The sequence below is a fragment of the Hylobates moloch genome, unplaced genomic scaffold, assembly GCF_009828535.3.
Source record: "Hylobates moloch isolate HMO894 unplaced genomic scaffold, HMol_V3 SCAFFOLD_2, whole genome shotgun sequence".
Classification (NCBI taxonomy): domain Eukaryota; kingdom Metazoa; phylum Chordata; class Mammalia; order Primates; family Hylobatidae; genus Hylobates; species Hylobates moloch.
In genome coordinates this window covers 14,736,576-14,764,523 of record NW_026652277.1, presented here as the reverse complement: position 1 = coordinate 14,764,523, position 27,948 = coordinate 14,736,576, and the positions used below count along the sequence as shown (strand labels likewise).

At 44.5% G+C, this 27,948-nt stretch overlaps 2 protein-coding genes across 2 annotated transcripts in view; one reads left to right on the top strand and one right to left on the bottom strand.

The window, feature by feature from the left end:
* Window positions 1-1,732: 1,732 nt before the first annotated feature.
* ACBD7 (acyl-CoA binding domain containing 7) lies at window positions 1,733-13,251 on the top strand. Its single transcript, XM_032162558.2, has 5 exons — window positions 1,733-1,834; window positions 2,321-2,540; window positions 12,246-12,363; window positions 12,530-12,592; window positions 12,680-13,251. Exons 2-5 carry the CDS (start codon window positions 2,382-2,384, stop codon window positions 12,751-12,753), a joined length of 414 nt encoding a protein of 137 aa, XP_032018449.2. The 5' UTR covers window positions 1,733-1,834; window positions 2,321-2,381; the 3' UTR covers window positions 12,754-13,251.
* Window positions 13,252-18,009: 4,758 nt separating this feature from the next.
* The window catches only part of OLAH (oleoyl-ACP hydrolase), a 30,539-nt gene continuing 20,600 nt past the window's right edge, over window positions 18,010-27,948 (bottom strand). Inside the window, exons 5-8 of the mRNA XM_032162505.2 lie at window positions 27,643-27,742; window positions 26,394-26,563; window positions 20,012-20,094; window positions 18,010-18,815 (exon numbers count right to left, since the gene is read on the bottom strand). Coding sequence (XP_032018396.1) covers window positions 18,673-18,815; window positions 20,012-20,094; window positions 26,394-26,563; window positions 27,643-27,742 — 496 coding nt within the window. The 3' untranslated portion in view covers window positions 18,010-18,672. The remainder of the gene's footprint in view (window positions 18,816-20,011; window positions 20,095-26,393; window positions 26,564-27,642; window positions 27,743-27,948) is intronic.

Sequence of the window (27,948 nt, the reverse complement as noted above, 5' to 3'; positions counted from 1 at the left end):
ATGCAATCCCTATCAGAATCCCAATTGATGTTTTTTCATAGAAAAGAAAAAACCTATTCTGAAACTCATGCTATGGTTTTTATTTTATTTTATTTTATTTATTTTTGAGACAGAGTCTCACTCTGTTGCCCAGGCTGGAGTACAGTGGCACACTCTTGGCTCACTGCAACCTCCGGCTCCCAGGTTCAAGCAATTCTCCTTGCCTCAGCCTCTCAAGTAGCTGGGATTACAGGTGCCCACCAGCATGCCCAGCTAATTTTTGTATTTTTAGAAGAAGGGTTTTTGCCATGTTGGCCAGGCTAGTCTTGAACTCCTGAACTCAAGTGATCCACCCACCTTGGCCTCCCAAAGTGCTGGGATTACAGGCGTGAGCCACCGCGCCTGGCCCCTTTTTGCATCTTGAGACAAGACACACATGGCTTGGCAATGAGATGGGGAATGGCAACCCAGGAGAAGAAAATATTTTCAAAACAGGTCTTAAAAGAACATTCTGGATTTAGAGAATAAAGCAGAGAACAATGTAGCGTCCATCCCTCTCCTCTTCTGGATTCTTACAGCGATGATAATTCCAGAATGTCTCAGCTGAAGATATGGACTGATACCGGAACTCAGTGCAGTATTTCCCGCTGAAACACCACGGATCGGGTTCTGCCCGCAGCCAGGACTAGGCTAACAGAGGAAGGCCTGGCTGTGCTGAAGCTGCCATGAGCCTCAGTACCCCCACGGGACCTTTCCCATCGTCTAGGAGTTCAAACACAAACAACTGCCCAGTAGGTTTTTCTAACATTTTGCTTTTGGTCCTTTACTTGGAAATGCACTGATTTCACCATGAAAATATTTGTGAGGAGAAAAAAAAGATTTTCATGAAAAAGCAAATATTTTAAAAACGTAGCTTAACGCAAAAGCAAGCTGAAAGATTTCTTGTTGCATTGTTGTACGTTCAAGCTCAGTCACTTTGCCGACATTGAGTTTCTTTTTTCTCCCAGTCACCCTTCTCCACCAATGCTACTATTTAAGCGAAGCATCGGAAATTAGCTCCTCATATGAGCAGCCAGTTCGGTTCCAGTCCTTTGGAAATGTAATCCTGTTCGGTGTGTCTGCAGACTTGGAGTGACATTGGGTTTGTTCTCCTGGAAAACTGGGTCAAATTGAATAGGTGTTTAGTCCTGTGCCTTTACCAGAATTAAAAACCAGTTAGGTTGATTGTAGCATGTGTCCAGAATTTAGGTGTTTTTGCTTTATAAAGAGGAGGAGAGGTGCAAACCACAGGCCACTTTCTCTCATGATAAACAGCGTCTGGAGGCAGCGTGGAGAAGACGCATCCATCATCCACGTTTCTCGGAATAATGGACAGGAGAGAAGTATGTATAAAGAAGGAATCCTGTGCTTCGGGAGGCTGAAGTGGGAGGATCGCTTGAGGTCAGGAGTTCGAGGCCAGCCTGGGCAACCTAGTGAGACCCACCCCCACCTCTCTTAAAAATATATATATATATTTTTAATTTGCACTTTTAATTTATAAAATTTTTAATTTTTAAAATTTTAAATATATAAAAATAGATATATAAATTTTTAGAGAAAAAATATATAATATATATACCTAGGAAGACCCCTCACCTCTGAAAAAAATTATATATATAAATTTTTAATTTATAAAATTTTAAATACATATTTATTTATTTATTTATTTATTTATTTATTTATTTTTTTTGAGACAGAGTTTCACACTTGTTGCCCAGGCTGGAGTGCAATGGCGAAATCTCGGCTCACCACAACCTCTACCTCCCGGGTTCAAGCAATTCTCCTGCCTCAGCCTCCCAAGTAACTGGGATTACAGGTATGCGCCACCACACCAGGCTAATTTTGTATTTTTAGTAGAGACCGGGTTTCTCCATGTTGGTCAGGCTGGTCTCGAACTCCCGACTTCAGGTGATCTGCCGGCCTAAAGTGTTGGGATTACAGGCGTGAGCCACCGCGCCCGGCCAATACATATTTACATATATAAATTTTTTTAATTAAAAAAATTACATATGTATTTTAAGAGAGTTGGGGCGGGTCTCTCTAGATAAATATATCTATATATATTTTTTCTCTCCTCTCTCTCTCTCTCTCTGTCTCTCTCCCTCTATCTCTCTCTCTCCTCCTCCTCTCTCTCTCTCTCTCTCTCCTTTCTTTCTTTCGAGGGCATTCCAGGGGAGGCCTGTGTCCTGCGGAGACCTCTCTGGATTTCTTGCAAAGAACCGCTTGAGAAAGAATAGAAGAGAGAGCCAAGAGCGGAGAGAAACTCATTTAAATTCTCCTGTCTTCGCCTTTCCATTTGCAGCCTGGGGAACCCGGCGTGCTGTACCGCTCAGCGCCCAGCGTCGCCCCCGCGCCCGCGACCAATGGGAGGCGACCGGGCCGGGAGCGCGGCCAATGGCAGCGGCCGGAGGAGACGCGGCCCTTTAAGAAGCGGCGGGTGCGAGAGGGGCCGAGCACCCGGCAACAACAACAGCAGCAGCAGCAGCAGCAGCAACGCGGCCGCCGCCACCATGGCCCTGCAGGTACTCGGGGCGCGGGGAGGCCACGCGGGAGGGGCGCTCCACGAGGGGAGTGCTTAAGTGGGGCTCTGGGTGGGCTTGGCACCCCTGGGAGCGGTCGGCGGTGACCCGGGGGACACGCCCACTCCTTCCGCAGCGCCCCAGATGGCAGTGTAGACCGCACCTGTGCCTGCTGACGGCGAGCCAGGGCTCCCAGGGCAACCCTTCCGGACCCCAGGGGCCGGGTGAGCGGAAAAGCAGGCAAGGCACGAGCGCCGGGGAGCACGGAGCGGGCCTCCTCCTCTCTCCGTCTCCGAGAGGGAGTCGAGATCCCCCGCTCCCGCCCCTTCGCTCATTGGGACCTCCAGGATCTCTCTTAGCGTCATACTGAGCAGAAGAGATCTGTGAGGCTCCGATTTAAAAATACTGTTTTACAGGTATGTGAAAAAAATTGTTAAGGGTGGAAAACTTTGGAAAAGACAACAAATATAAAGTAATAATTACTGATAATAATCCAATCATAATTCCTTCACCCAGGTGATAATCACTGCTAACACGCTAGGATAAATCCTAGTATGTCCTAGTATGTTTTTTTCCATGTGTGTATGTGTGTGGCATATATCTACACACATACCTATGATGTTATTGTGTATATACAGTTTTATTCCTACACTTAAAACAGTAATATGAGCATTTTCTTATTATTAAATATTCTAAAATGTAATTTTATTTTTCTTTTTTGAGGCAGAGTCTCATTCTGTTGCCCAGGCTGAGGTGCAGTTGGTGCGATCTCCACTCACTGCAACCTCCACCTCCCAGGTGTAAGCAATTCTCATGTCTCAGCCTCGCCAGTATGGGATTACAGACGCACTCCACCGCGCCCGGCTGATTTTTGTAATTTTTTTTTTTTTTTTTTTTTTTTTGAGATGGAGTCTCATTCTGTCACCCAGGCTGTTTGAGATGGAGTCTCACTCTGTCACTGAGGCTGGAGTGCAGTGGTGCAATCTCAGCCCACCACAACCTCCGCCTCCCAAGTTCAAGTGATTCTCATATCTCAGCCTCTCGAATAGCTGGGATTACAGGCGTGCGCCGCCACTCCTGGCTATTTTTCTCTATTTTTAGTGGAGATGGGGTTTCACTGTGTTGGCCAGACTGGTCTCCAACTCCTGACCTCAAGTGATCCACTCGCCTCGGACACCCAAAGTACTGGGATTTCAGGCGTGAGCCACCACGCCAGGCCTCTAAAATGTAATCTTTTACATGCACAAAATTTCATAGAACGTGGCTCACTTCTTTAACCATTTCAGTCAGGCAAGACGTTATCTTGGGTAAAGTTATAATACATACTCCAGGGCCATCTGGGTTCAAATGTGTGCCTCACTTCTACTTAGCCTGTGACATAGTTAACCTCTCCGTGCCTCAGTTTCTTTATCTAAAAATGGAGGAGAGATACATTAAATGAGTTATATGTATAAAGCTTTTAAAACAATGTCTGGCATGTGGTAAAAGTCCAATAAGGATAAGCTTGTGGTGGAACATTTAGTTTGTTTGTTTTGAGACAGGGTCTCACTCTGTCACCCAGCCTGGAGTGCAATGGCATGATCTCAGCTCACTGCAGCCTTGACCTTCTGGGCTCAACTGATCCTGCCACTTCAGCCTCCCAAATAGCTTGGACCACAGGCACCCGCCGCCACACTTGGCTATTTTTTTTTTTCTTTTTTTTGAAACGGAGTTTCGCTCTTGTTGCCCAGGCTGGAGTGCAATGGCACAATCTCGGCTCACCACAACCTCCGCCTTCTTGGTTCAAGCGATTCTTCTGCCTCAGCCTCCCGAGTAGCTGGGATTACAGGCATGTGCCACCACGCCCAATTAATTTTGTATTTTTAGTAGAGATGGAGTTTCTCCATGTTGGTCAGGGTGGTCTCAAACTCCTGACCTCAGGTGATCTGCCCGCCTCAGCCTCCCAAAGTGCTGGGATTACAGGTGTGAGCCACAGTGCCAGGCCTTTTTTTTGTATTTTTTGTAGACATTTGGTTTTGCTGTGTTGCCCAGGCTGATCTCCAACTCCTGAGCTCAAGTGATCCACCCGCCTTGGCCTCCCAAAGTGCTGGGATTACAGGCGTGAGCCACCTTGCCTGGTTCAAATATTCTTGTGCATGACTTATGTGTTTATAGTGAACTCTCTCCAAAATGATCAAAACGTTCTTCTAAAAGTTCCTGAAAGATCTGAAAGTTTCCTTTCTAGCTTAGTACTTTGGTTTTTTGTTGTTGTTTGCTTTTAAAATACTTGCAACGAGAAATTAAGAGTTGAGGAACATCACAGAAAAGCAGTATACTAAGAAGTATTAACATCGACCCATGATATTACCTACTAACAATGCATTTGCATGTCAACAATATTGGAGGAAGGTAACTTTTTTTTTTTTGAGATGGTGTCTTGCTCTGTTGCCCATGCTGGAGTGCAGTAGTGTGATCTTGGCTCACTGCAATCTCCACCTCCCAGATTCAAGCAATTCTCCTGCCTTAGCCTCCTAGTAGCTGGGATTACAGGTGCCTGCCACCACGGCCAGCTAATTTTTGTATTTTTAGTAGAGACAGGGTTTCACCATGTTGGCCAGGCTGGTCTTGAACTCCTGACCTCAAGTGATCTGCCTGCCTCAGCCTCCCAAAGTGCTGGGATTACAGATGTGCGCTACCACGCCCAGCTGAAAGTAACTTTAAAAAATGACAACTAATAACTGGCTGACATATTGAAACCTCTTCTGTCTTTATTACCTCACTGTCATGTGCAGGGATCATATTGGTACTAGTGTTCTGCCAAGATGCTCACTGAGTGGAAATGAGAGGAAAGGTGACTAGTTTAGGGTCCCCAGTCTTCTATTTATTTACACAAGAATAAGTATACTGGCAGACTGTCATTGGAGTAGCCAAACAAATGGAATTTCTAATTCAGCTATAGCCTCCTGATTTTATCTGAAAATTACAGTATGTTTCCATCCTCACCAAAGCATTTAGGAGAGCTGATTTTTATCCTAAATGGACAAATTTCTTTCCTAGATGATGAAGCTAAAAAGCAGACTTCTTCCTCTAGAATATGTATCTTTTCAAGTCTAGGGGACTGATGATTTTAACAATTGGCAAAAAAGACTAACCTCTTCCCCCAGCCCACATTTGTGTGACCTAAGAACCCTGCAGTTCCTTGAGTGTCAGAATTTTTTATCTTCTCAATTGGGTTGCTCAATGGGAAAGAACTGCTCAAGAAGCCCTTGCCAACCCCCTATGTGGGATGACCATGTTCATTGCAGAAAGTAAAGTCAGAGGAGGTGAGAGCCACGCTCAGGGGCTGTCTTCAGCGGGGCTGAAATGTGAAAAGTAATTTACACAGCAGCCCGCCTAGTCAGCATGGAAGGATGCACCCAGGATGTACCCAGTGTGAGTGATGCTGGCGTAACTTCTACGCCAAAGGTGGGGTGAGGGAGCCCAGTGTCAAAAGTATGAACAGGAGAGAGTCCCGGGGGGTGGGGGCCGTAGTAGCCTTAAGGCAGTTTGTCTTGCAGAATCTCAAGCTCAGGTGACCAGGAGATAATGCACTAAACATTCAACCAGGATGCCAAGGACCCCTCGCTCAGGAGAAATCAGCTCAGCATTGGCTGCAGTTCCTGCCAAAGGCAGCAAGCCCAGCTCTGCAACAGGATACTGCATGACTGATGACCATGTGATGCCTGTGATGCCTTTGTCTCAGAATGAGGCAGGAGAATAGGGTCTGGAGGCAGGGAACCTAAGGCTGACTCACACTGACTTTGTAGAACTAAATCGAAAGGAAAACCCCAACTTTCCACACCTATGTAATAAAAGGACCAGAGGCTACTCCCTTTGCAACCTCCTCCCCACTTTCTGCGTGGCAGATGGAAAATTGAAAGTATCTCTGACTGGTTGCGTTCTGCGACCAATGAGACATTTGCACAGGAATGTACCTTTGTAACTTCATTTCAGCCTCTGATTGGTTGCTTTTCCCCAACCAGTCAGACTGATCGTGAGCCAAGTCTTTATTTGCATAGAAGTGTAACTTTGTAACTTGACTTGAGCCTCTGATTGCAGGCTGCTACTTCATTTACATAGGATGCACACCAAGTAACCAATGGGAAGCCTCTAGAGGGTATTTAAGCACAGAAAATTCTGTAACAGCGATCTTGAGTCCCTGTGCTCGGCCTGCTCCCACCCTGTGGAATATACTTTGGCTTTCAATAAATCCCTGCTTTTGTTGCTTCGTTCTTTCCTTGCTTTGTTTGTGCATTTGGTCCAATTTTTTGTTCAAACTGCCAAGAACTTGGGCACCCTCCACTGGTAACAAGAATGGTTTGGAATTCAATGTTCATAGCTCTATATTTAAAACTGCGTCTCACCTATGATAACTTTCTGATCCCCCTAAAGTCTGCTCACTAATTAACCATCCAACAAGGATGTACTTAGTAGACTCAGACCAGGCTCATGCCACCCACCAGCAGTCCATGAGGCCCCGTGGGTGCTGCCAAGGTGATTATTTATTTATTTATTTGTGAGTATTTATGCAACCCCACATAGCCTTTATGTTGAGCTCCAGTGAGTTCTGTCCACACTGCTGGGAGCAGCTTTCCCTGCCCCTCTACACCCAACAAACGCCCGATCCCGCTAGCATAATCACCATCTCATCTCAGGGATGGCTTTTTTCCATTCCGTACCTTCCTGTCTGTGCTACCTCCTGTGTTCCCAGAGCAACCGCTGCACCTTATTTGCAGCAAGTCCCATGTGGTCCCCGTTGCCCTGTTCACCTCCCACCAGGCTATGAGCGCCTTCAAGCACACTGCCTTGTGCATGCCCATCTGCCTGGCAAAGGCCTGGCCTATTGGAGGTGTTCAGTAGGTAGGTTTGTTAATTAGCATGAGCTGTGAGATGAGCTCTGGGAGGGTAGAGTCCATAGAATCAAATCAAGAATATTTTACATTCTTGGCCGGGCATCGTGGCTCACGCCTGTAATCCCAGCACTTTGGGAAGCAGAGGTAGTCAGATCACTTGAGTTCAGGAGTTCAAGACCAGCTTGGCCAACATGGCAAAACCCTATCTTTATTAAAAATACAAAAAAATTAGCCAGGCGTGGTGGTGCATACCTGTAATCCTAGCTACTTGGGAGGCTGAGGTGGGAGGATCGCTTGAACCAGGAGGCGGAGGTTGCAGTGAGCTGTGATTGCACCACTGTACTCTAGCTTGGACAACAGAGCGAGACTGTCTCAATATATATATATATTCTTAATCATCCTTAACCCTAGCACAAAAAGAGGCTGATACTCTCTTTTCGTGGCCGAAGCTGCATCTCAGAGGAGCTTTATTTCTTGCATCGAGTCCCAGGGCAGTGTGCCTCAAAGCTAGAAGTCAAACCTGAGTATCCTGAGCAAGGCCAATGTTGTTTGTACTCCAGCTCATCATGGCTGGGATGGGAAAGGCCTCCTGCAGGAAGGCGCATCAGAACAGCCCCTTAAGGCAGGAATGTCTTGCATTGAGGTGCTAGAACCAGACAGGCTAGACAGAGAGAATGATGCTGGCCACTGCTCTAGAACTGGGTTCCCTACCTAGGGAGGGAGAAAGAGTGGGGACCCCTGAAATGGCATGGGAAACTGTGTGAGGGCTTAGCTCTTCTGTGCAGAGGGGTCCATGACTTTCATTAGATCTTTTTTTCTTTTTTCTTTTTTTTCTTTTGAGACGGGGTCTTGCTGTGTCACGCAGGCTGGAGTGCAGTGGCAGGATCTTGGCTCACTGCAACCTCTGCTCCTGTGTTCAAGCTATTCTTCTGCCTCAGTCTCCTGAGTAGCTGGGATCACAGGTGTGAGGCACCATGCCCAGCTAATTTTTTGTATTTTTAGTAGAGACCGTGTTTCACCATTTTGGCCAGGCTGGTCTCGAACTCCTGACCTTAAGTGATCCACCTCCCTCAGCCTCCCAAAATGCTGGGATTACAGACGTGAGCCACTGCACCCAGCCCTCATATGGGTTTTTAAGAAGGCTTAGAATTCTAATTAAGGCTTGGCACATCAAAAGGAGTCGAGTTGCTGTCACTGGAAAGTAATATGAGACTTTACAGCAAGCAGAACACCTGAGATGGCCTATAAACCTACAGAGGAAGGTCCTACACCCCTTCTGCATAGCCTTGCCCTTAAGCAGCTCTGGCCACTCGTGTAGCCTTTCAATTTTGTTCTTATTATAAACACAATCCATGCACATTATAGAAAATTTGGAGAGTACAAAAATGTTTTAAAACTACATAACTTGCCAATAATCAGAGGCAATTACTGTTTACATATTTTTAGTATACATCTTTCTAGTTTTCATTTTTTCTATACTACTTACAAAGCTGAGTGTATAAAAAGAATTTGTGTTCTTTGCTAAACCATAGACTAAAAGTATTTCTTATGTCTTGCTTTATTGCAAGTACCTTTTTTTTTTTTTTTGAGACAGTCTTGCTCTGTCGCCCAGGCTGGAGTGTAGTGGCATGATCTTGGCTCACTGCAACCTCCGCCTCCCGGGTTCAAGTGATTCTCCTGCCTCAGCCTCCCAAGTAGCTGGGATTACAGGCATGTGCCACTATGCCCAGCTAATTTTGTATTTTTAGTAGAGACGGGTTTCTCCATGTTGGTCAGGCTGGTCTCAAACTCCCTACCTCAGGTGATCCACCTGCCTTGGCCTCCCAAAGTGCTGGGATTACAGGGGTGAGCCACTGCGCCCAGCCTGGTCACACAGCTCTTAAGAGATGGAGTTGAGATTCCAACCAAGGCAGTCTGGCTCCAGAGCCATGTTCTTAACCATGGCATTATGTATAAAGCAGCCAAGAGTTTCTTAGGAAGACACTCAGAAGACAAGGCACCCCTTGTTCCATGCCCCCGTGCTTCTCAGTCCCCTGTGGGAACTGGGTAGGAGGATGGGCCATGTTCAAGGTTATTTAGGCTGAAGACCCTGATCTCCAACTTACAGGTGATTTTGCTCTTCACAAAACAACTGTTCCGGTTGTGCTACTGTTCGTGGACCACACTGAGAGCCGGGCTGTTTATTCTCTCAGCTCAATAACGAGATGCAGATAAACTGGGAGAGAAGAGATTTGATTTCTGTAACTGGGTGCAAGGAGAAGGCCTGCAAATTATTGCTAAGCCAACTCAAAATTACAGAGTTTTCCAGAGCTTATATGCCTTCTAAGTTATATGTCTGCCTGTAAGTGTGCATTTATCTAAAGCCTTAAGTGATTAACTTCTTCTAGTCTATAACTAAGGGCTGAGTTCTGAAGACCTTCCTCTGGAACCTCAGTAAATTTACTTAATCTAGATGGGTCCAGGTGCTGGAGTGATTACCCTTATCTTATTCCCTGCTAAATCATGGAGGTTTGGAGACCCAAATAAAACTTGTTTGTGGAGGTCTGGGGATTTTCTTCAGACCCGAATAAAACTTGTTTAATCCTAAATGGGTCCTGTGAAGAATTCCTTCATTATCTTGTCATGCCTCAAGCCCCAGGAAGGGCCTGGGCAAAGCTCTTGGTGGGCTTTTGTTACCTTGGAGTCTTCTTATGAGGGCACTGGTTCTTTCTGCTTTTAATATTTAATGTAACCACTCAGTCAGTGCTGAAACGGTTGTATGGAGCCCTGCCTATTCAGCCATTAGGGAAACCTGGCCTGCCACAGTACTGCCTGTCTTTGGGGCTGGAAGGAAACTTGACCCAGCCACTCCGCTGAGCCCACAGGGTACTGAGGTTACAGTGGGGCTATCCACTTTCTCTCCTAGGCCTTTGGATCCAAAGGCAGCTCTGGCATCAGAGAAGTAGTATGGGGGGCGGGGGTGGCCAGCATATGTCCTTGAACTTCCCCTGTTTGACAGCCAGCCTACTGACAATTCCTGCTTATCCTGAGTTTTAAAAAATAAGGCAAGGTAAGACACAGTTTAGTTTAAAAATCTATAAAGGAAAATAATCACGAAGCTCTTTGTAGAGTATAAACTAAGAGGTTAGAAAGGGAAAGGGATAAGCATCTGGAAACACTCAGGCTCTGGAGTAGACTGGACTTCCTTGTCTATTTCAGCCACTGGCTGAACCTGGGCCAGCCTGAGGGTCTTGCGGGGTTAGGAAGGTCCCAGTTATCAGAGTTAACTCAGGACAAGCCTTACTACTTAAGTACATTTGGTTTTTTGTTTTTGTTTTTGAGACAAGAGTCTCACTTTGTCGCCCAGGCTAGAGTGCAGTGGTGCTATTTCAGCTCACTGTAACCTCCGCCTCCCAGGTTCAAGCAATTCTTGTGCCACAGCCTCCTGAGCAGCTGGGATTACAGGCATGCACCACCAAGCCCAGCTAATTTTTGTATTTTTAGTAGAGACAAATGCTATGTTGGCCAGGCTGGTCTCGAACTCCTGACCTCAAGCGATCCCCCCTGCCTTGGCCTCCCAAAGTGCTGGGATTACAAGCAAGAGCCACCACACCAGGCTTAAGTACATTGTATGTAGAGTTTCCAGGAAGTCTAAAAACATACTACTCAAGCATATTGGTATACAACGTTTTCCCTAATAAGCTCTAAATTGGCTAAGCAACTCCTCTTTTCTAGAAATCAGTTGCAGTAAATCTTCTAATTTAGGTCTAGTTGTGGAAAGGAATCTGTACAAGCAATTCGGCCAAATCAGGAATATTGATTACCCTCAGAGACTGGCTAGGTCTAAATAATACTGATATTAAAGAATGTAGGCATGAGGGCACTGGAACAGAAACGCCCTAGACGATGGTATTAACTGGTAGCAAAGCCCCTGCATGTAGTAAAGTTGGACTGAGGCAGAAGAGGAAGGGCGCATCTGCGAGGTGATTGAGAAACCTTCATTGAGTATAAATAATGCCAAAAAAAAAAGCAGCCGGGCACGGTGGCTCACACCTGTAATCTTAGCACTTTGGGAGGCCAAGGTGGGTGGATCATGAGGTCAGGAGTTCAAGACCAGCCTGGCCAAGATGGTTAAACCCTGTGTCTACTAAAAATACAAAAATTAGCCAGGCGCAGTGGCAGGCGCCTATAATCCCAGCTACTCGGGAGGCTGAGGCAGGAGAATGGCATGAACCCACGAGGCGAAGGTTGCAGTGAGCCGAGATCTTGCCGCTGCACTCCAGCCTGGGCAACAGAGTGAGACTCCGTCTCAAAAAAAAAAGCGCAAACTCACCACTAGGTGCAGTGGCTCACGCCTGTAGTCCCAGCACTTTGAGAGGCTGAGGCAGGAGGATCACCTGAGGTCAGGAGTTCAAGACAAGCCTGGCCAACATGACAAAACCCCAAAAATACAAAAACTAGCTGAGTGTGGTGGTAGTCCTACACCTGTAGTCCCAGCTGCTTGGGAGACTGAGGTGGGAGAATGGCTTGAGCCCCAGAAGTAGAGGTTGCAGTGAGTGGAGACGGTGCCACTGCACTGCACTCCAGCCTGGGTGAGAGAGCCAGACCTTGGCTCAAAAAAAAAAAAAAAAAGAAGGTAAACTGAACATTTTCTGTATTAAGAATTTTCTGTAATTCTTCGTATTAGGTAAGTCCCAGGAGAGGTGAACTCCTAGGAATTCAAGTAAATTAAGATAATTCTGATAGAACCAGAGCAGCAGAAGTTCATTTCTACTTGAAAGCTTCCTCTTCCTGCTCTTTGAGTTCCTATTCCTTGGTGGTAAAATGCTTTTTTTTTTTTTTTTTTTTTTTCCTTTAGGCTGATTTTGACAGGGCTGCAGAAGATGTGAGGAAGCTGAAAGCAAGACCAGATGATGGAGAACTGAAAGAACTCTATGGGCTTTACAAACAAGCGATAGTTGGAGACATTAAAATTGGTATTATATATTATTAATATTAATATATTCATGTTACAGTTAGTATATTAATAACTATAATATATATCATTACTTAAAATATAATAATATACTCCGTTTTAACAGTGTCTATAGAAGTGCACAGTAAAATGTTAACCTGCAAATGCATCTCTCCTTCTTTTGCCAGCGTGTCCAGGAATGCTAGATTTAAAAGGCAAAGCCAAATGGGAAGCATGGAACCTCAGAAAAGGTTTTTTACTCTTTCACAAGTTTAAAGCAAACTTTCTTAATTTCCCAGTGCACCAATCAGGGAGATAACCTGTTTGTATCTTTCTAGGGTTGTCGACGGAAGATGCAATGGGTGCCTATATTTCTAAAGCAAAGGAGCTGATAGAAAAATATGGAATTTAGAATACAGCATATCAGGAATTTTTCCTTTTGAAGCCTTCCGAATGTTATCACGACCTAACATTTAGAGGGAGAGGCATACTGTTAAATTGATGTATCATGTATATTTTTGCTATTAGCATGAGCTGTAATACTTAGAAGTATACCGAAACTACATAGTTAACTCAGTTGTACTTGCTTAAACCAGGTGTCTCTAAAAGTTCTTTTTAAGAAAATGTGGGCCGGGTGCGGTGGCTCACGCTTGTAATCCCAGCACTTTGGGAGGCCAAGGCGGGCGGATCACGAGGTCAGGAGATCGAGACCATGGTGAAACCCCATCTCTACTAAAAACACAAAAAAATTAGCCGGGCTTGGTGGCGGGCGCCTGTAGTCCCAGCTACTCGGAGAGGCTGCGGCAGGAGAATGGCGTGAACCCAGGAGGCGGAGCTTGCAGTGAGCCAAGATCGCGCCACTGCACTCCAGCCTGGGCGACAGAGTGAGACTCCATCTCAAAAAAAAAAAAAAAAAAAGAAAGAAAATGTGGCACATACACACCGTGGAATACTATGGAGCCATAAAAAAGGATGAGTTCATGTCCTTTGCAGAGACGTGGATGAAGCTGGAAACCATCATTCTCAGCAAACTATCACAAGATCAGAAAACCAAGCATGTTCTCACTCATAAGTGGGAGCTGAACAATGAGAACACATGGACACAGGGAGGGGAACATCACACACTGGGGCCTGTCAGGGAATGGGGGCTGGGGGAGGGATAACATTAGGAGAAATACCTAGTGTAGGTGACCGGTTGATGGATGCAGCAAACCACCAGGGCACGTGTATACCTGTGTAACAAAACTGCACGTTCTGCACATGTATCCCAGAACTTAAAGTATAAAAAAAAAAATTCTTCTAGGAAAGTATTTTATTTTTTATTTTTATAGAGTTAGGGAGTACAGTTGCAGTTTTTGTTTGTTTTTCCTTGAGGAGTCGTGCACTCTCACCCAGGCTGGAGTGCAGTCGTGTGATCTCGGCTTACTGCAACCTCCGCCTCCTGGGTTCAAGCGATTCTCTTGCCTCAGCCTCCCGAGTAGCTGAGATTACACGTGCTTGCCACCATGGCTGGCTAATTTTTGTATTTTTAGTAGAGACGGGGTTTTGCCATGTTGGCCAGGCTGGTCTCGAACTCCTGACCTCAGGTGATCTGCCCACCTTGGCTTCCCAAAGTGCTGGGGTTACAGTTGTGAGCCACCACACCTGGTCACAAGTGCAGTTTTGTTACATGGATCTATTGTGTAGTGGGGAAATCTGGGCTTTTAGTGTAACCATCACCCAAATACTGTACATTGTACCCAAAAGGTGATTTCTCATCCCTCACCCCCTCCCACCTTTCCAAGCCTCCAGTGTAACCATCACCCAAATACTGTACATTGTACCCAAAAGGTGATTTCTCATCCCTCACCCCCTCCCACCTTTCCAAGCTTCCAGTGTCTATTATTCCACACTCCATGACCCTATGTACACACTGTTTAACTCCCACTTATAAGTGAAAACGTGGTATTTTTTTTTTTTGCTTCTGAGGGTTTTTTTTTTAATCTTTATTTTCTTGTTTTTTTTTTTTCTGAGTTTTTCCACTTAAGATAATAGCCTCCAGTTCCACCCATGTTGCTGCAAAAGCCATAATTTCATTCTCTTTATATGGCTGAGTAAATCCCCTGGTATATATATACAGCGTTTTCTTTATCCCATCATCTGCTGTTGGATACTTAGGTTGATTCCATATCTTTGCTATTGTGAATTGTGCTGCAGCAGACATGCAAGTGCAGGTATCTTTTGGATAGAATGATTTCTTTTCCTTTAAGAAGATACCCAGTAGTGGCATTGCTGGGTAGAATGGTAGTTCTATTTTTAGTTCTGTGAGAAATTTCTGTGCTGTTTTTCATAGAGGTTGTACTAATTTACATTCCCACCAATAATATATAAGCATTCCGTTTTCTCCACATCTGTTGTTTTTTGAGTTTTTAGAAAGTCTTGCCCTGGTAATATGTGTACAGATTTGAACAGCTGTTGGTTCTTTTTGATCATCTGTTCTGTTACAATGAGTTAATGTTACTAGTGAAATAAAAAACAGGTTATTAAGAATCAATGGCAAGGCTGAGCCTCGTGGCTCACGCCTGTAATCTCAGCACTTTGGGAGGCTGAGGCGGGTGGATTACTGAGGTCAGAAGTTCGAGACCAGCCTGACCAATATTGCAAAACCCCATCTCTACTAAAAATACAAGAATTAGCCAACCGTTGATGGTGCACACCTGTAATCCCAGCTACTTGGGAGACTGAGGCAGGAGAATTGCTTGTACCCGGGAGATGGAGGTTGCAGTGAGCCAAGATCATGCTACTGCACTCCAGCCTGGGCAACAAAGCGAGACTCCGTGTCAAAAAAAAAAAAAAAAATTTACAAGTCTGTCCATAGCAGTTTAAAGAAATTTAAAAAGCCACCATAGGAATATCTATTTTTCTTTAAATGTTTACATTTAAGACAAATAAAAAGGCAAACCAAAATGTATCTAGTGATAAACTGTACCACTACTGTACCCCATATATTTCAGTTCTATCAGAATAAAAATAGAGTCTGGAATATAATATTGGCCCCCTATTCAGTCTTTCTGGATGGTACACAGGCTCTTTGAAAGAAAATAGTCTCATGTTAACAATTCAAAAAATTGTTTGAGATCCCTTAAGATAAATATCCCCCAAAACAGTGTACCTCTATTCCCTGCATAAAAATTTAGATTTGGAGTGGTATGACCAGAGGAATAGATCAACTTCATGTTACTACAACAACAAAACTGTCTAGGCCTGCTAGATGAACTTCCAGGGAATTATGCTGAGCAGAAAAGCCAGTCCCCAAATGTGACATGTATAATTCCATTTATGTAACATTCTTTTTCTTTTCTTTTTCTTTTTTTTGAGACAGGCTGTCACTCTGTTACCCAGGCTGGAGTGCAGTGGCACGATCTCGGCTCACTGCAACCTCTGCCTCCCAGGGTCAAGCAATCCTCCCATCTCAGCCTCACGAGTAGCTGGCACTACAGGTGTGTGCAACCATGCCCAGCTAATTATTTTTATTTATTTATTTATTTTATTTATTTATTTATTTATTTTGAGATGGAGTCTCGCTCTGTCGCTCAGGCTGGAGTGCAGTGGCGCAATCTCGGCTCACTGCAAGCTCCGCCTCCCAGGTTCACGCCATTCTCCTGCCTCAGCCTCTCCGAGTAGCTGGGACTACAGGCGCCCGCCACCATGCCCGGTTAATTTTTTTGTGTTTTTAGTAGAGACAGGGTTTCACCATGTTGCGCAGGCTGGTCTGGAACTCGTGATCTGAGGTGATCTACCCACCTTGGCCTCCCAAAGTGCTGAGGCTATAGGCATGAGCCACTGCGTCCAGCCAGGATACTTGAAAGGGAAACTTTATAGACGCAAAGGATGGAATAGTGGTTGCCGGGGAGGAGGGAGGTGGGTGTAGCTTTAAAAGGGCAGCAGGAGGGATGATCCTGCAGTGATGGAATGTTCTGTGTCTCGATTGTAGCAACACCAATATCCTGATTGTGATATTATACTACAGTTTCGCATAACAGTTACCATTAAAGGAAATTGGGTAAAAGGCTACACAAATCTCTCTGTATTATTTCTTACAAATAAAAGGGAATCTGCAGTTATCTCAAAAGTTTAGTTTTAAAAATTGAGGTTGATTTCTCATCGGGAAAATTTTGGCAATCAAGATAATTCTCATCTTTCTAAATTTCGCCTAGTGATAGACGTCTTCCACCATGATACCAAGGCCTAATTCCTTCAAAGAGAAGACATCAGCAATGACAGACTTGGTGTCTTACAGTTGAGGGCTTGAAAACTCCTAAAAGTTGTTCCCATGTGGACTTTACCTCCACCAGGTAGAGATGCAGGGGAAAAAGCTCACCCCCAAAGCCTGGAATTGGTTCCATCATGAAACTTCAATTTGCAGACTATATTGACTAAACATTTTTCAAATTAATAATCACGAATCCTAATTATTATTATTTTTTTTGAGACAGAGTCTCATTCTGTCGCCAAGGCTGAAGTGCAGTGACACGATCTTGGCTCACTACAACCTCCGCCTCCCGGGTTCAAGCGATTCTCTTGCCTCAGCTTCCCTAGTAGCTGGGATTACAGGCACCCGCCAACATGCCTGGCTAATATTTTTGTATTTTTAGTAGAGATGGGGTTTCGCCATGTTGGCCAGGCTGGTCTCGAATCCCTGACCTCAACTGATCCTCCCATCTCGGCCTCCCAAAATGCTGGGATTACAGGCATGAGCCACCATGCCTGGCCTCCCAATTACGTTTGTACCAATCTTTCAGTAAGGGAACCCTGAAAATAGTATCAAATTAAAGGATAAAGTACAACACATACTACAACCTAATTTGCTTAAGGCTGTTTGTAGCCTAAATTTATTACATGAATTCTAACTCAAAGTGCCTCCCCCAAATAGTTAATTTTATATTTTTTGTACTTTGTTTAAAAAGAGTGATAAATTTAGGAAAATACCACCTGTATGCATTTTCCTTAATCTTATTTACTAAGACCTTGTGTACTTTTTATTTTTGAGATAGGGTCTCACTCTGTCACTCAGGCTGGAATGCATGACATGATCCTAGCTCACTGCAACCTTGACCTCCTGGGCTCAGGCGATCTTTCAGCCTCAGCCTTCCAAGTAGCTGGGACTACAGGTGCACGCCACCATGCCTGGCTGATTTTAAAAATCTTTTGTAGAGACGGGTCTCCAAAACTCCTGACCTGAAATGATCCTCCTGCTTAGCCTCCCAAAGTGCTGGAATTACAGGTGTTGAGCCACTGTGCCTGGCTCCTATTTCTGCTTTTCTTTTTCTCTTGGTTCCTGTTTACTTCCAGCTGTTGTGCTTTCTCCCTAAGTCAAGTTCAAGTTATTGCTGAGTGAGGCTGAGGCATCCTCTTAGGTGTGAGATTTGTGCTTGGCCACTCCCTTTGTCACAGGCCAGCCTCTAGATTGGTCGTCCACTGGGGGAACTGGATCCAGGTTGCAGCTAGACATGCTAGGGTGGCAGAGCCCCCCAGTAAGTGGTGTAGAAGAAAGTCCTTAGAGGGGTGTGGTATAGGCATTCTGAGGACTTGCCTGCACAAGTGACAATAATTATTTAGGGCTATCTTCTTTTAACAAAGCAGTAGGTTACATTTTCTTACTATGTGGGGCTATTCTACATTTGAAAAAATGAGATCAAGCTTGGAGACATGGTGTGTCATTGAAACAATCATTTACTTCAAGCATTTCCCCTGTTAATCATCTTCACCATTAAACTAACTGAAGGAAAAAAATAAAAATGGATAATTTACTAATCATGAATTTTGTTGACAAACTTCCCATAAAGGAGAATCAAGTGAGATTTTAATAGGAAGATAAAAGACTCTGGCAGAAGTTTTTTTTTTTTTTTTTTTTTTTTTTTTGAGACAGAGTCTCACTCTGTCACCCAGGCTGGAGTGCAGTGGTATGATCTTGGTTCACTGCAAGCTCTGCCTCCCGGGTTCACACCATTCTCCTGCCTCAGCCTCCCGAGTAGCTGGGACTACAGGTGCCCACCACCACACCCGGCTAATTTTGTGTATTTTTAGTAGAGACGGGGTTTCACGGTGTTAGTCAGGATGGTCTCGATCTCCTGACCTCGTGATCCTCCCGCCTCAGCCTCCCAAAGTGCTGCCAGAAGTATTCTTTACTGGCTTGACCTTTGTCCCCAGATACATAAATATATTTATGTAACGAATCTCCCTGACAGTAGAAAATGTGTAATTTCCAATCTGAATAAAACTGAGCTACATCTGAATAACTGAAAAGAGTATCATGTTACTTTGATTATTTTAAAAGTGAAAGGAAAAATATCTAAAAATTGGCAATCGATGATACTTCTAGACACTTGATTATGTAGTTCTTGATTAATTTCTCGTTCGCAGGATCCAGAAGATAAAAGTGACCCCCTGGAAGCTGGCAAATGTTAGCATTTCCACTGGTTACATCTTTCCAGGCTGAAAATAAACAAGATTGTATTCAGTAACAACACCAACAGCAACTAAAGATTCACTTCGAGACATCATTTCTTTCAGAGCTGACACCCTGGAGTACGGTTACTTTCAAGGCCGTATGTTCTAGGTGATGAAGCAGGAGCATTGCCATCTTGGACGAGCCCCTCATTCTAAAGTTTACCTTAATCAAAAACCACCTAAATCCAAAAGGCATCAGCCTAATGGCTAAGGTCACCATAACCATAAACCATAGGTAACATCTCCAACCAGAAACGTTCCAAACTCCTCCCCGACCAGAGACATGTTAGCCCCAGGATAACCCCCTTCTGGCCAGGAAAATGATAGCCTCGAGATAACTCTGCTTCCGGCTGCCAGAAAGATGTCTGCCCCAAGAAAGCCTCCCCTCCTCCCAGAGACATTCCAACCCCACCATAAAACTTCTCGCTCACACAGAAACATTCCAAGTTTGTAATAAGCCCCTCACCCTAAAACCAATAGATACTCTTCATCTGCAAGAGAAAGTGCTCCTGACTGAAATCTTCCAGGAGCCCCTCTCAGGTTTTATCTAAAGAAAACCTGTCTTTGACTGTTAAGCTGCATTTTGTGTGTCTTTCCTCTTTCTTTAACTCTTATACTAGGTGTCCTGCATTTTTTATTTCTTTGAGACCTATCAGTATACAGCAGTTCTCTCATTTTACATAAGACCAACATCTCTCCTTTTACACTAAATACAACTTCAACTAATTTTTTACTCATTGCAGTAACTGCTAGTTGACATTGGTCAAAAATCATCAAACATAGGTATATACACCTACTATGTACCCACAAAAATTAAAAATAAAAGCTGGCCAGGCGTGGTGGCTCATGCCTATAATTCCAGCACTTTGGGAGGCTGAGGCAGGCAGATCATGAGGTCAGGAGTTCGAGGCCAGCCTGGCCAACATGGTGAAACCCCATCTCTACTAAAAATACAAAAAATAGCCAGGTATGGTGGCCAGCACCTGTAATCCCAGCTACTCAGGAGACTGAGGCAGGAGAATCGTTTGAACCTGGGAGGCGGAGGTTGCAATGAGCTGAGATCGCACCATTGCACTCCAGCCTGGGTGACAGGGCAAGACTCCATCTCAAAAGAAAAAAAAAATTTTAAAGCCATCACACATATATTTCAATACAATACTCGAGACTAAAAATAATTTCACCTTCCATGTCCTTTGCTATGTCTTCAGATCCAACAAAACATGTTAAGTCACAAGAAAGAACAGCCTTAGATGGTACAGTAGAGCTGTAAACATAAAAGAGCTGGTTAGTAATTGTTCAAAATCAATATCCCAGAATCTTTTCCTGTTCCTAATGTCAATGAAATTTGGGGTGGGTTCACTTCTTTTCTTTGGCTACTTCTAGCAGTGTAAAACATTTTTCACCAATGGCACTTCTACCTGTCAAAGCCTGCCTGAGACTCAGTGTGAAGACTAATTTCCAATTATCTAACTTCTAGGATGTGACAAGTGGCAGCAGGATGGCACTGGGGCACACAGTTCAACTCAAGGTAAGGCTGGTGGAACCAGTCCTTTAAACTGTCATCAGAAATGAAGACCTCTTTAGTAACTCTTAGCTCTCCTTGGCCAAGCAGAGGGTTGCTCTGCACAGAACCTCACAACAGCAGCAAACGTGTTTATTGAGGCAGAGGCTGAGTGCTGCACTAGACACTAGGGGCACGTGGAGAAACAAACACAGTCCCTGCCCTCTTGCAGCTGAGAGACTGGCTGGGAGAGAGACATTACGGAAACAATCATTCAACTAGAGAGACATGGAAGGTGCTATCAAGTCCAGGGGGACGGAGAACTGTTGGCAGGAGGGAGGAGGTGGGGACAGGGTCAAGGCAAGTCTCCTGGGAAAGGGGAGAGGATCTGAAGCCTGAATGAATAGAGAAGAACCAGTCAAAGGGCATAGAGCCAGCAGGGAGAGAGGGAAGAGAAAGACGACAAATTAATGGCTAGGTCAGGTGTGATGGCTCATGCTGTAATACCAGCACTTTGGGAGGCCAAGGCGGGAGGATCGCTTAAGGCCAGGAGTTTGAGACCAGCCTGGGCAACATAGCAAGACCCCATTTCTACTACATAAAAAAATTAGCCAGGTGTGGTGTCATGTACTTGTAGTTCCAGCTACTCAGGAGGCTGAGGTGGGAGGATCACTTGAGCCCAGGAGGTCAAGCCTGCAGTGAGCTGTGATTGCACCATTGCACTCCAGCCTGAGCAACAGAGTAAGATCCTGTCTCAAAAAAAAAAATTCAGGCGTGGTGGCTCACGCCTGTAACCCCAGTGCTTTGGGAGGCTGCGGTGGGTGGATCACCTGAGGTCGGGAGTTCAAGACCAGCCTGACCAACATGGGAAACCCTGTCTCTACTAAAAATACAAAACTAGGCCAGGCGCGGTGGCTCACGCTTGTAATCCCAGCACTTTGGGAGGCCGAGGCGGGCGGATCACGAGGTCAGGAGATCGAGACCACAGTGAAACCCCGTCTCTACGAAAAATACAAAAAAATTAGCTGGGCGTGGTGGCGGGCGCCTGTAGTCCCAGCTACTCGGAGAGGCTGAGGCAGGAGAATGGCGTGAACCCGGGAGGCAGAGCTTGCAGTGAGCCAAGATTGCGCCACTGCACTCCAGCCTGGGTGACAGAGCAAGACTCCGTCTCAAAAAAAAAAAAAAAAAAAAAAAAAAAAACTAGCTGGACATGGTGGTGCATGCCTGTAATGAGCTACTTGGGAGGCAGAGGCAGGAGAATCCCTTGAACCCAGAAGGCAGAGGTTGCGGTGAGCCAAGATCACACCACTGCACTCCAGCCTGGGCAACAAGAGCGAAACTCCATCTCAAAAAACAAAACAAAACAAAACAACAACAAAAAAGGCTATTGTTCAGAGAACAAAGTGGAGTATTGGGACAAATTAAGGTATAAGAGGTATGCACATATAAGTCTAGGCCACATAAAGGAATTTGGTTGTCCTAAGAGTGAAAGGAAGTCACCAAAAAATCAAACAAGGTACACCATGATCAAACTGTACTTCTATCCTCTGGATAGAGTGTGGATAATAGATCGGAGGGGACCAAGTGTATGTGATAGGCCCAAGTGACTGTGTCTTGTGGTAATCCCAGCAAGGATTTGCTCCTGCCTAGAAGGTAAAAAAGCAGCAGCACCCCACACTCCATCCTAACAATGAGAAAAAAACAAAACAAAACAAAACAGAGAAATTACAGCATCATGACTTGTCATAAACTCAACAGAGAGCTGTGTTTGCAAGGCAAGTTAGAAATCAAATTCCAAGGAGGACAGACTCCCACTACAGAGAGATGGGGCCAGTAGCCAAGGTCAGGTGGCACAACGTCCAGGCAGAAGAGGTATCTGCTGTACATGCGATAAGACTCAAATCAGCCGAAATTTTAAAGTGTTGGAGACACAGTGAGAACGGTGTTTTAGATGGAGTTACACTCACTCACAGCCTCTTTTGTCTTTTTTTGTTTTTTTAGATGGAGTCTTGCTCTATTGCCCGGGCTTGAGTGCAATGGCGTGATCTCAGCTCATTGCAACCTCTGTCTCCTGGGTTCAAGCGATTCTCCTGCCTCAGCCTGTTGAGTAGCTGGGATTACCGGTGTCTGCCACCACATCCAGCTAATTTTGTATTTTTAGTAGAGACGGGGTTTCACCATGTTGGCCAGGCTGGTCTCGAACTTCTGACCTCAAGTGATCCGCCCGCCTCAGCCTCTGAAAGTGCTGGGATTCCAGGCATGAGCCACCGTGCCCAGCCATGCAGCCTCTTTTCCACGGGCCTTCACTAGAGGTTGACGAGAAAAATTAGGAGTGAGGCAAGAGGCTAGAGAGACACCTCCACAGGGCAGTTAGTTAGCTGTGGCAATTGGACTGGCACTAGACTGCCACCTGACCAGGTCTGCTCTCATTTTAAGCAGAAGCCTTAAGCTGCTGGAAGAGGGGGCATGAAACCCTCTCACCACCAGGGTGCAGGTGAAGCCCTGTGGCTGCTGCAGGGAGGATAAAAGCATAAAGCCCTCTACCCCTGAGGAAGGGATGAGAAACAATTCTGCACCAAAACCAAGCAGAGTTCTGCTGCTTGTAGGAAGGGGCAGGAATCTTCCACCAAGGCAACCACAGATAGAAGGCAAAAGTGTGTTTGCAAGAGAGAAGGAGCAGGCATGCTGAGAAGGCCCCACTCACAGAGCCCAGGCACGGGGGCGCTACCTAGAATTCATGCTTCAGACTATCTAGGATGTCCAGGAACTCCCTGTGTTACCCACAGGCTAACATACATTGAGTAACAAGCAACAGCTGTCTACACTGGAGAGGGCAACAGGAGGAAGAGAGGCTGTTCTATGAGTCACAGGGAACATTGAACAGCAAGGGTAGGGCAGGACCGCTAAGAAAAAGTCTGCAACAACTGCAACCCACACCAGACACAGAGTAATTATACCAGAGGATTTGAGAGCTGGTGGTGCACTGAAGGTGATCACAGCAACAATAAAACCCTACCCAGCTCAAGCCCAGTCTAGACTAATTCAACTCCCCACACTAACAGCCTGTCAAAAAGGAGAGACGTGTTCAAATTCAGGTGTAAAACATTACCTTCAGTCTCTACTGTTTTTATGCATGATAACTGGCTTTTGATTTTATAAAATTATCACTGGGCACAGTGGCTCATGCCTGTAATCCCAGCACTTTGGGAGGCTGAGGTGGGGTGGATCATCTGAGATCAAGAGTTCGAGACCAGGCTGGCCAACATGATGAAACCCTGTCTCTACTAAAAATACAAAAAAATTAGCTGGGTATGGGGGCACGTGCCTGTAATCCCAGCTACTCAGGAGGCTGAGGCAGGAGAATTGCTTGAACCCAGGAGACGGAGGTTGCAGTGAGCTGAGATCGCGCCATTGCACTCGAGCCTGGGCAATAAGAGCAAAACTCCATCTCAAATAATAATAGTAATAACAATTATCAGACACACAAGAAAAGCATTGTTAAGAGGCAAAGCAGTCAAAAGAATCAGACACAGATAAGACCCAGATGTTGGAACTCTCAAACAGGGACTTTAAAATATATAGGATTAATTTATCAACAGATTTAGTGGAAAAGGTGGGTAACATTCATGAACACATGGGGAATTTCATTAGAAAGGTAAAAACCAGAAGGGAGTCAAATGGAATTTCTAGAAATAACAGAAATGAAGAAGTCCTTTGACAGGCTCATCAGTAGACTTGATACAGCTGAAGAAAGTTAGCGGCCTTGAAGACAGTCAGAGGAAATTATTCACACTGAAACGCAAAGGAAACTTTAAAAAAAGAGACAAAACAGAACTTGCAAAAGATTTGGGATGATATTAATTATGAAACACCCTAGCGTATGTGGCATCAGGATCGCAGAGGAGGAACAATAACAATAGTCCCAAGCAAGAGAGGAAGACAGCTTATATGAGCTGAAGTAGTCACAGCTTCTGGCACTTCTCGGCTGACAATTTCCATTTTGGCCAGTAGCTCTGAGCTTTAGTGGTAGTGATGGGGAAAGAGAACTGGAAAAATCTCTGTAGGCCTGATTTCATTTATATTGGAAAAAGCAGGGAGATAATGAGGACGTGAGAGAGATCAGATTGAAAAGTAGAAGGTGCAGGAGGGCAGGATTTGGAAGAGTTTTTGAAATTTGGAGAGAGGACGTTAAAATTTGTGAGTAACTACTGCAATTTGGCTCACTGGGGAAAGGGTGAGAATATCAACATTTTCTACATTCTATGAGTAGAATATCCCCGTGAACGATTTATGTTAATGTGTTATTTCTGGTGTTTCGGAGGTTTCTTTGGAGTGAAAAAACTCATTGGTTGTGAGTTTCTTGGTTGTGTTTTGTTTTTTAAAAATAGCTCATGGTTTGTTGTGTGCCAGACCCTCTCCTGTACCAAGCAGTTAATTCTCACACAACACCTTGAAGAGTTGCTATTCTTATCCCTTCTTTGATGAGACGAGACACAAACTGTTAAAGAAACTTGCTCACAGTCTCGCGGTAAGACACAGGGTTTCAGTCTGCTAAGTGGACTCTAAAGATGGCATGTTTCACTATTGTGCAAGGCTTAATGATTAAAAGCCAGCTTTTGCATCCATGATTGCATTGAATGTCTGTAGTGATTTGGATTACTTCTCAGTTTTTTTTCAATTTTGTTTTAACTCTCTAACAATTGTATAAATTGGTGAGGTCCAATGTGATATTTTGATATAAGTACACATTATGGAATGATTAAGTCAAGCGAATTAATATATCCATCACCTCATATACTTAACTTTTTAAAATGATATGCACATGGAAAATCTACTTTCTTAGCAATTTTGAAATATACATGTGTAGTCACCATGCTGCATAGTAGATCTCAAAAACTTATTCCTTGCTGAGCGCAGTGGCTCACACCTATAATCCCAACACTTTGGGAGGCTGAGGTGGGTGGATCACCTCAGGTCAGGAGTTTGAGACCAGCCTGGCCAACAAGGTGAAAACCCATCTCTACTAAAAATGCAAAAGTAGCTGGGTGTGGTGGCAGGTGCCTGTAATCCCAGGTACTCGGGAGGCTGAGGCAGGAGAATTGCTTGAACCTGGGAGACGGAGGTTGCAGTGAGCCAAGATCACACCACTGCACTCCAGCCTGGGCAACAAAGTGAGACTCCATCTCAAAAATAAATAAATATATAAAATAAAATAAAAATAGGAAAGATTATTGGGGAAGGATTTACAGAGTATCAGGACTTCAGTTCTATCAGAAGAATCAAGTGTCTATACAGACATCCCACGAGACAAGGGAATGGAGAGATATTCATAGAACTTAATGAGTTCTGGAACAAAATGTACAAAAAGGCAAACCTAGCAAATTTCTCCACCCTGGTTTGCCTCTACACTTACAATAAGTAACAATCTATTTCTGCTGACTCTTCTAAGAAGATGAAAATGCTTTGGCATTAATTTATTCAACAAATATTTACTATGTTATTATGTGATAAAATATGCATGTCTAATCATATATTTTTTAAAGAAAAATACATGCTAGACTTTTTTTTTTTTTTGAGATGGAGTCTCACTCTGTTGGCCAGGTTGGAGGGCAGTGGTATGATGTTAGCTCACTGCAACCTCCACCTCTTGGCTTCAAGTGATTCTCCTGCCTCAGCCTCCCAAGTAGCTGGGATTACAGGCGTGCACCACCACGTCCAGCTAATTTTTGTATTTTTGGTAGAGATGTGGTTTTGCCATGTTGGCCAGCCTTGTCTTGAACTCCTGGCCTTAATTGATCCACTGGCCTTGGTCTCCCAAAGTGCTGGAATTACAGGCATGAGTCACTGTGCCTGGCCATGCTAGACATCTTTTATAGATACAATTTCTGTGCCTAGGCTCCATTCTAAACCAGTATACATACCATAGGTGGCCCCAAAGGAAATGAAACCAAACTCTTAGAAATTTGTCTTCCCACATAAGCAACCTCAGAGCACTGCCAATCTATGTTTTTCTACAAATAATTGTACCAAAACAAAGAAAAAAGCTTGTTTCTGTTACTTACATGCAACTACTAACAATGTTCACATCTGCCCTTATGATGGTACTACATTGTTTCACAAATTCCTTGTCTTCAACCAAATGCTTGGGGGTGCCTCCAAATTCCATAAGGTAATGACTAATTTGTTCTTCTGACAATTCATCATCTTTGGGAATGCGAGTCCAGGCCTTTGACTTGAAACATGAACAACAACACAGGCCTGATATTTCACATAACACACTTGGCTCATAAACTGAGAACTTGGATCTAAGGGAAAAGTCATTAAATGAAAGCTGGGAAGTAGACTGCTTTATCTACAGGCTTCAGGAAAGAACTATGTCGTTTTGAAAGCAGGGAGAAGAAGGCTCATCCATAATAACTGCAGCATCATAATGCCACCAAAATGGCATTGTAGATTTAGAATCCTGGGACAGGCAGGATCTTTCTCCAGATGAAGTGGGAAAGACCAAAGAGGTAGGAGGAAGAGCAGCAGGAGCAACAGCACCAGGTTTAAAAAGCCATGGTAGTTCTAAGAACTTGACATCACTGTCCCCTTTTAACATTTCAAGGAGTCATTCCTGGTTCTGATCCAGTTACTTTGCTCAAAGTTGGTTAAGTTCCTAGCTGACCCAGAATGAAGGAAAAAGCACTGTGGTGAGCATTAGCTGAGAGATGCCAGGAATAGTACCAGTAGGAAACAGCTGAAGTGCATTTCAGGGAAACAGAGAATGATATTGAAAGAGATTTAAGGGACTTTTCAACAGCAAGTATTAGGTTGGTGCAAAATCAGTTGTGGTTTTTGCCATTGAAAGTAATGACAGGCTGGGCGTGCTGGCTCACACCTGTAATCCCAGCACTTTGGGAGGCTGAGGTGGTTGGATCACCTGAGGTCAGAGTTCAAGACCAGCCTGGCCAACATGATGAAACCCCGTCTCTACTAAAAATACAAAATTAGCCAGCTGTGGTGGTGCACGCCTGTAGTCCCAGCTACTCAGGAGGCTGTGACAGGAGAATCTCTTGAACCCAGTAAGTAGAGGTTGCAGTGAGACAAGATTGCGCCACTGCACTCTAGCCTGGGCAGCAGAATGAGACTCCATCTCAGAAAAAGAAAGTAGTGGCAAAAACCTCAATTGCTTTTGCACCAACCTATTAGTATCCCCACCATCATCATCATACTGGACCAGAATTCACCAGATAGAGAAATAATGGCTTATTTTTATCCCCATTTCCCTGCTCTCCACTGCCCTTCCTAGGAAAAAGCTAAATTACTTACGTGTATAGGAGTTGCACTTGACAAAAATAAATGCAACGGTTCTGGTTTATTGTTTTCTTTTAGGTGTAGTGCAGTCCTAAAAGCAATGTGGGATCCCATACTAAATTCAGGAAAGAAAAACATGGCAAGAACTGTTAAGCAAAACTCATGATGATCCACCGAAAGTCAAAAGGAACAGTATCATAAACACAACAATGATCACGTAATAGACGAAAGGAAACCGTGAGTTGATTAAGAAGTCTATCTTTTCAGTGATTTATAGCAGCATAAAAACTGTTTCAAAGACAGCCTAGATAATTCACTCTA

Excerpts from the sequence above, each read along its gene's own strand:
- ACBD7 (XM_032162558.2), top strand. The coding sequence starts at position 2,382 with ATGGGAGGCGACCGGGCCGGGAGCGCGGCCAATGGCAGCGGCCGGAGG. Across the intron at positions 2,541-12,245 it reads CCGCCACCATGGCCCTGCAG|GCTGATTTTGACAGGGCTGC; the intron begins GTACTCGGGGCG and ends TTTTTCCTTTAG. Across the intron at positions 12,593-12,679 it reads AGCATGGAACCTCAGAAAAG|GGTTGTCGACGGAAGATGCA; the intron begins GTTTTTTACTCT and ends GTATCTTTCTAG.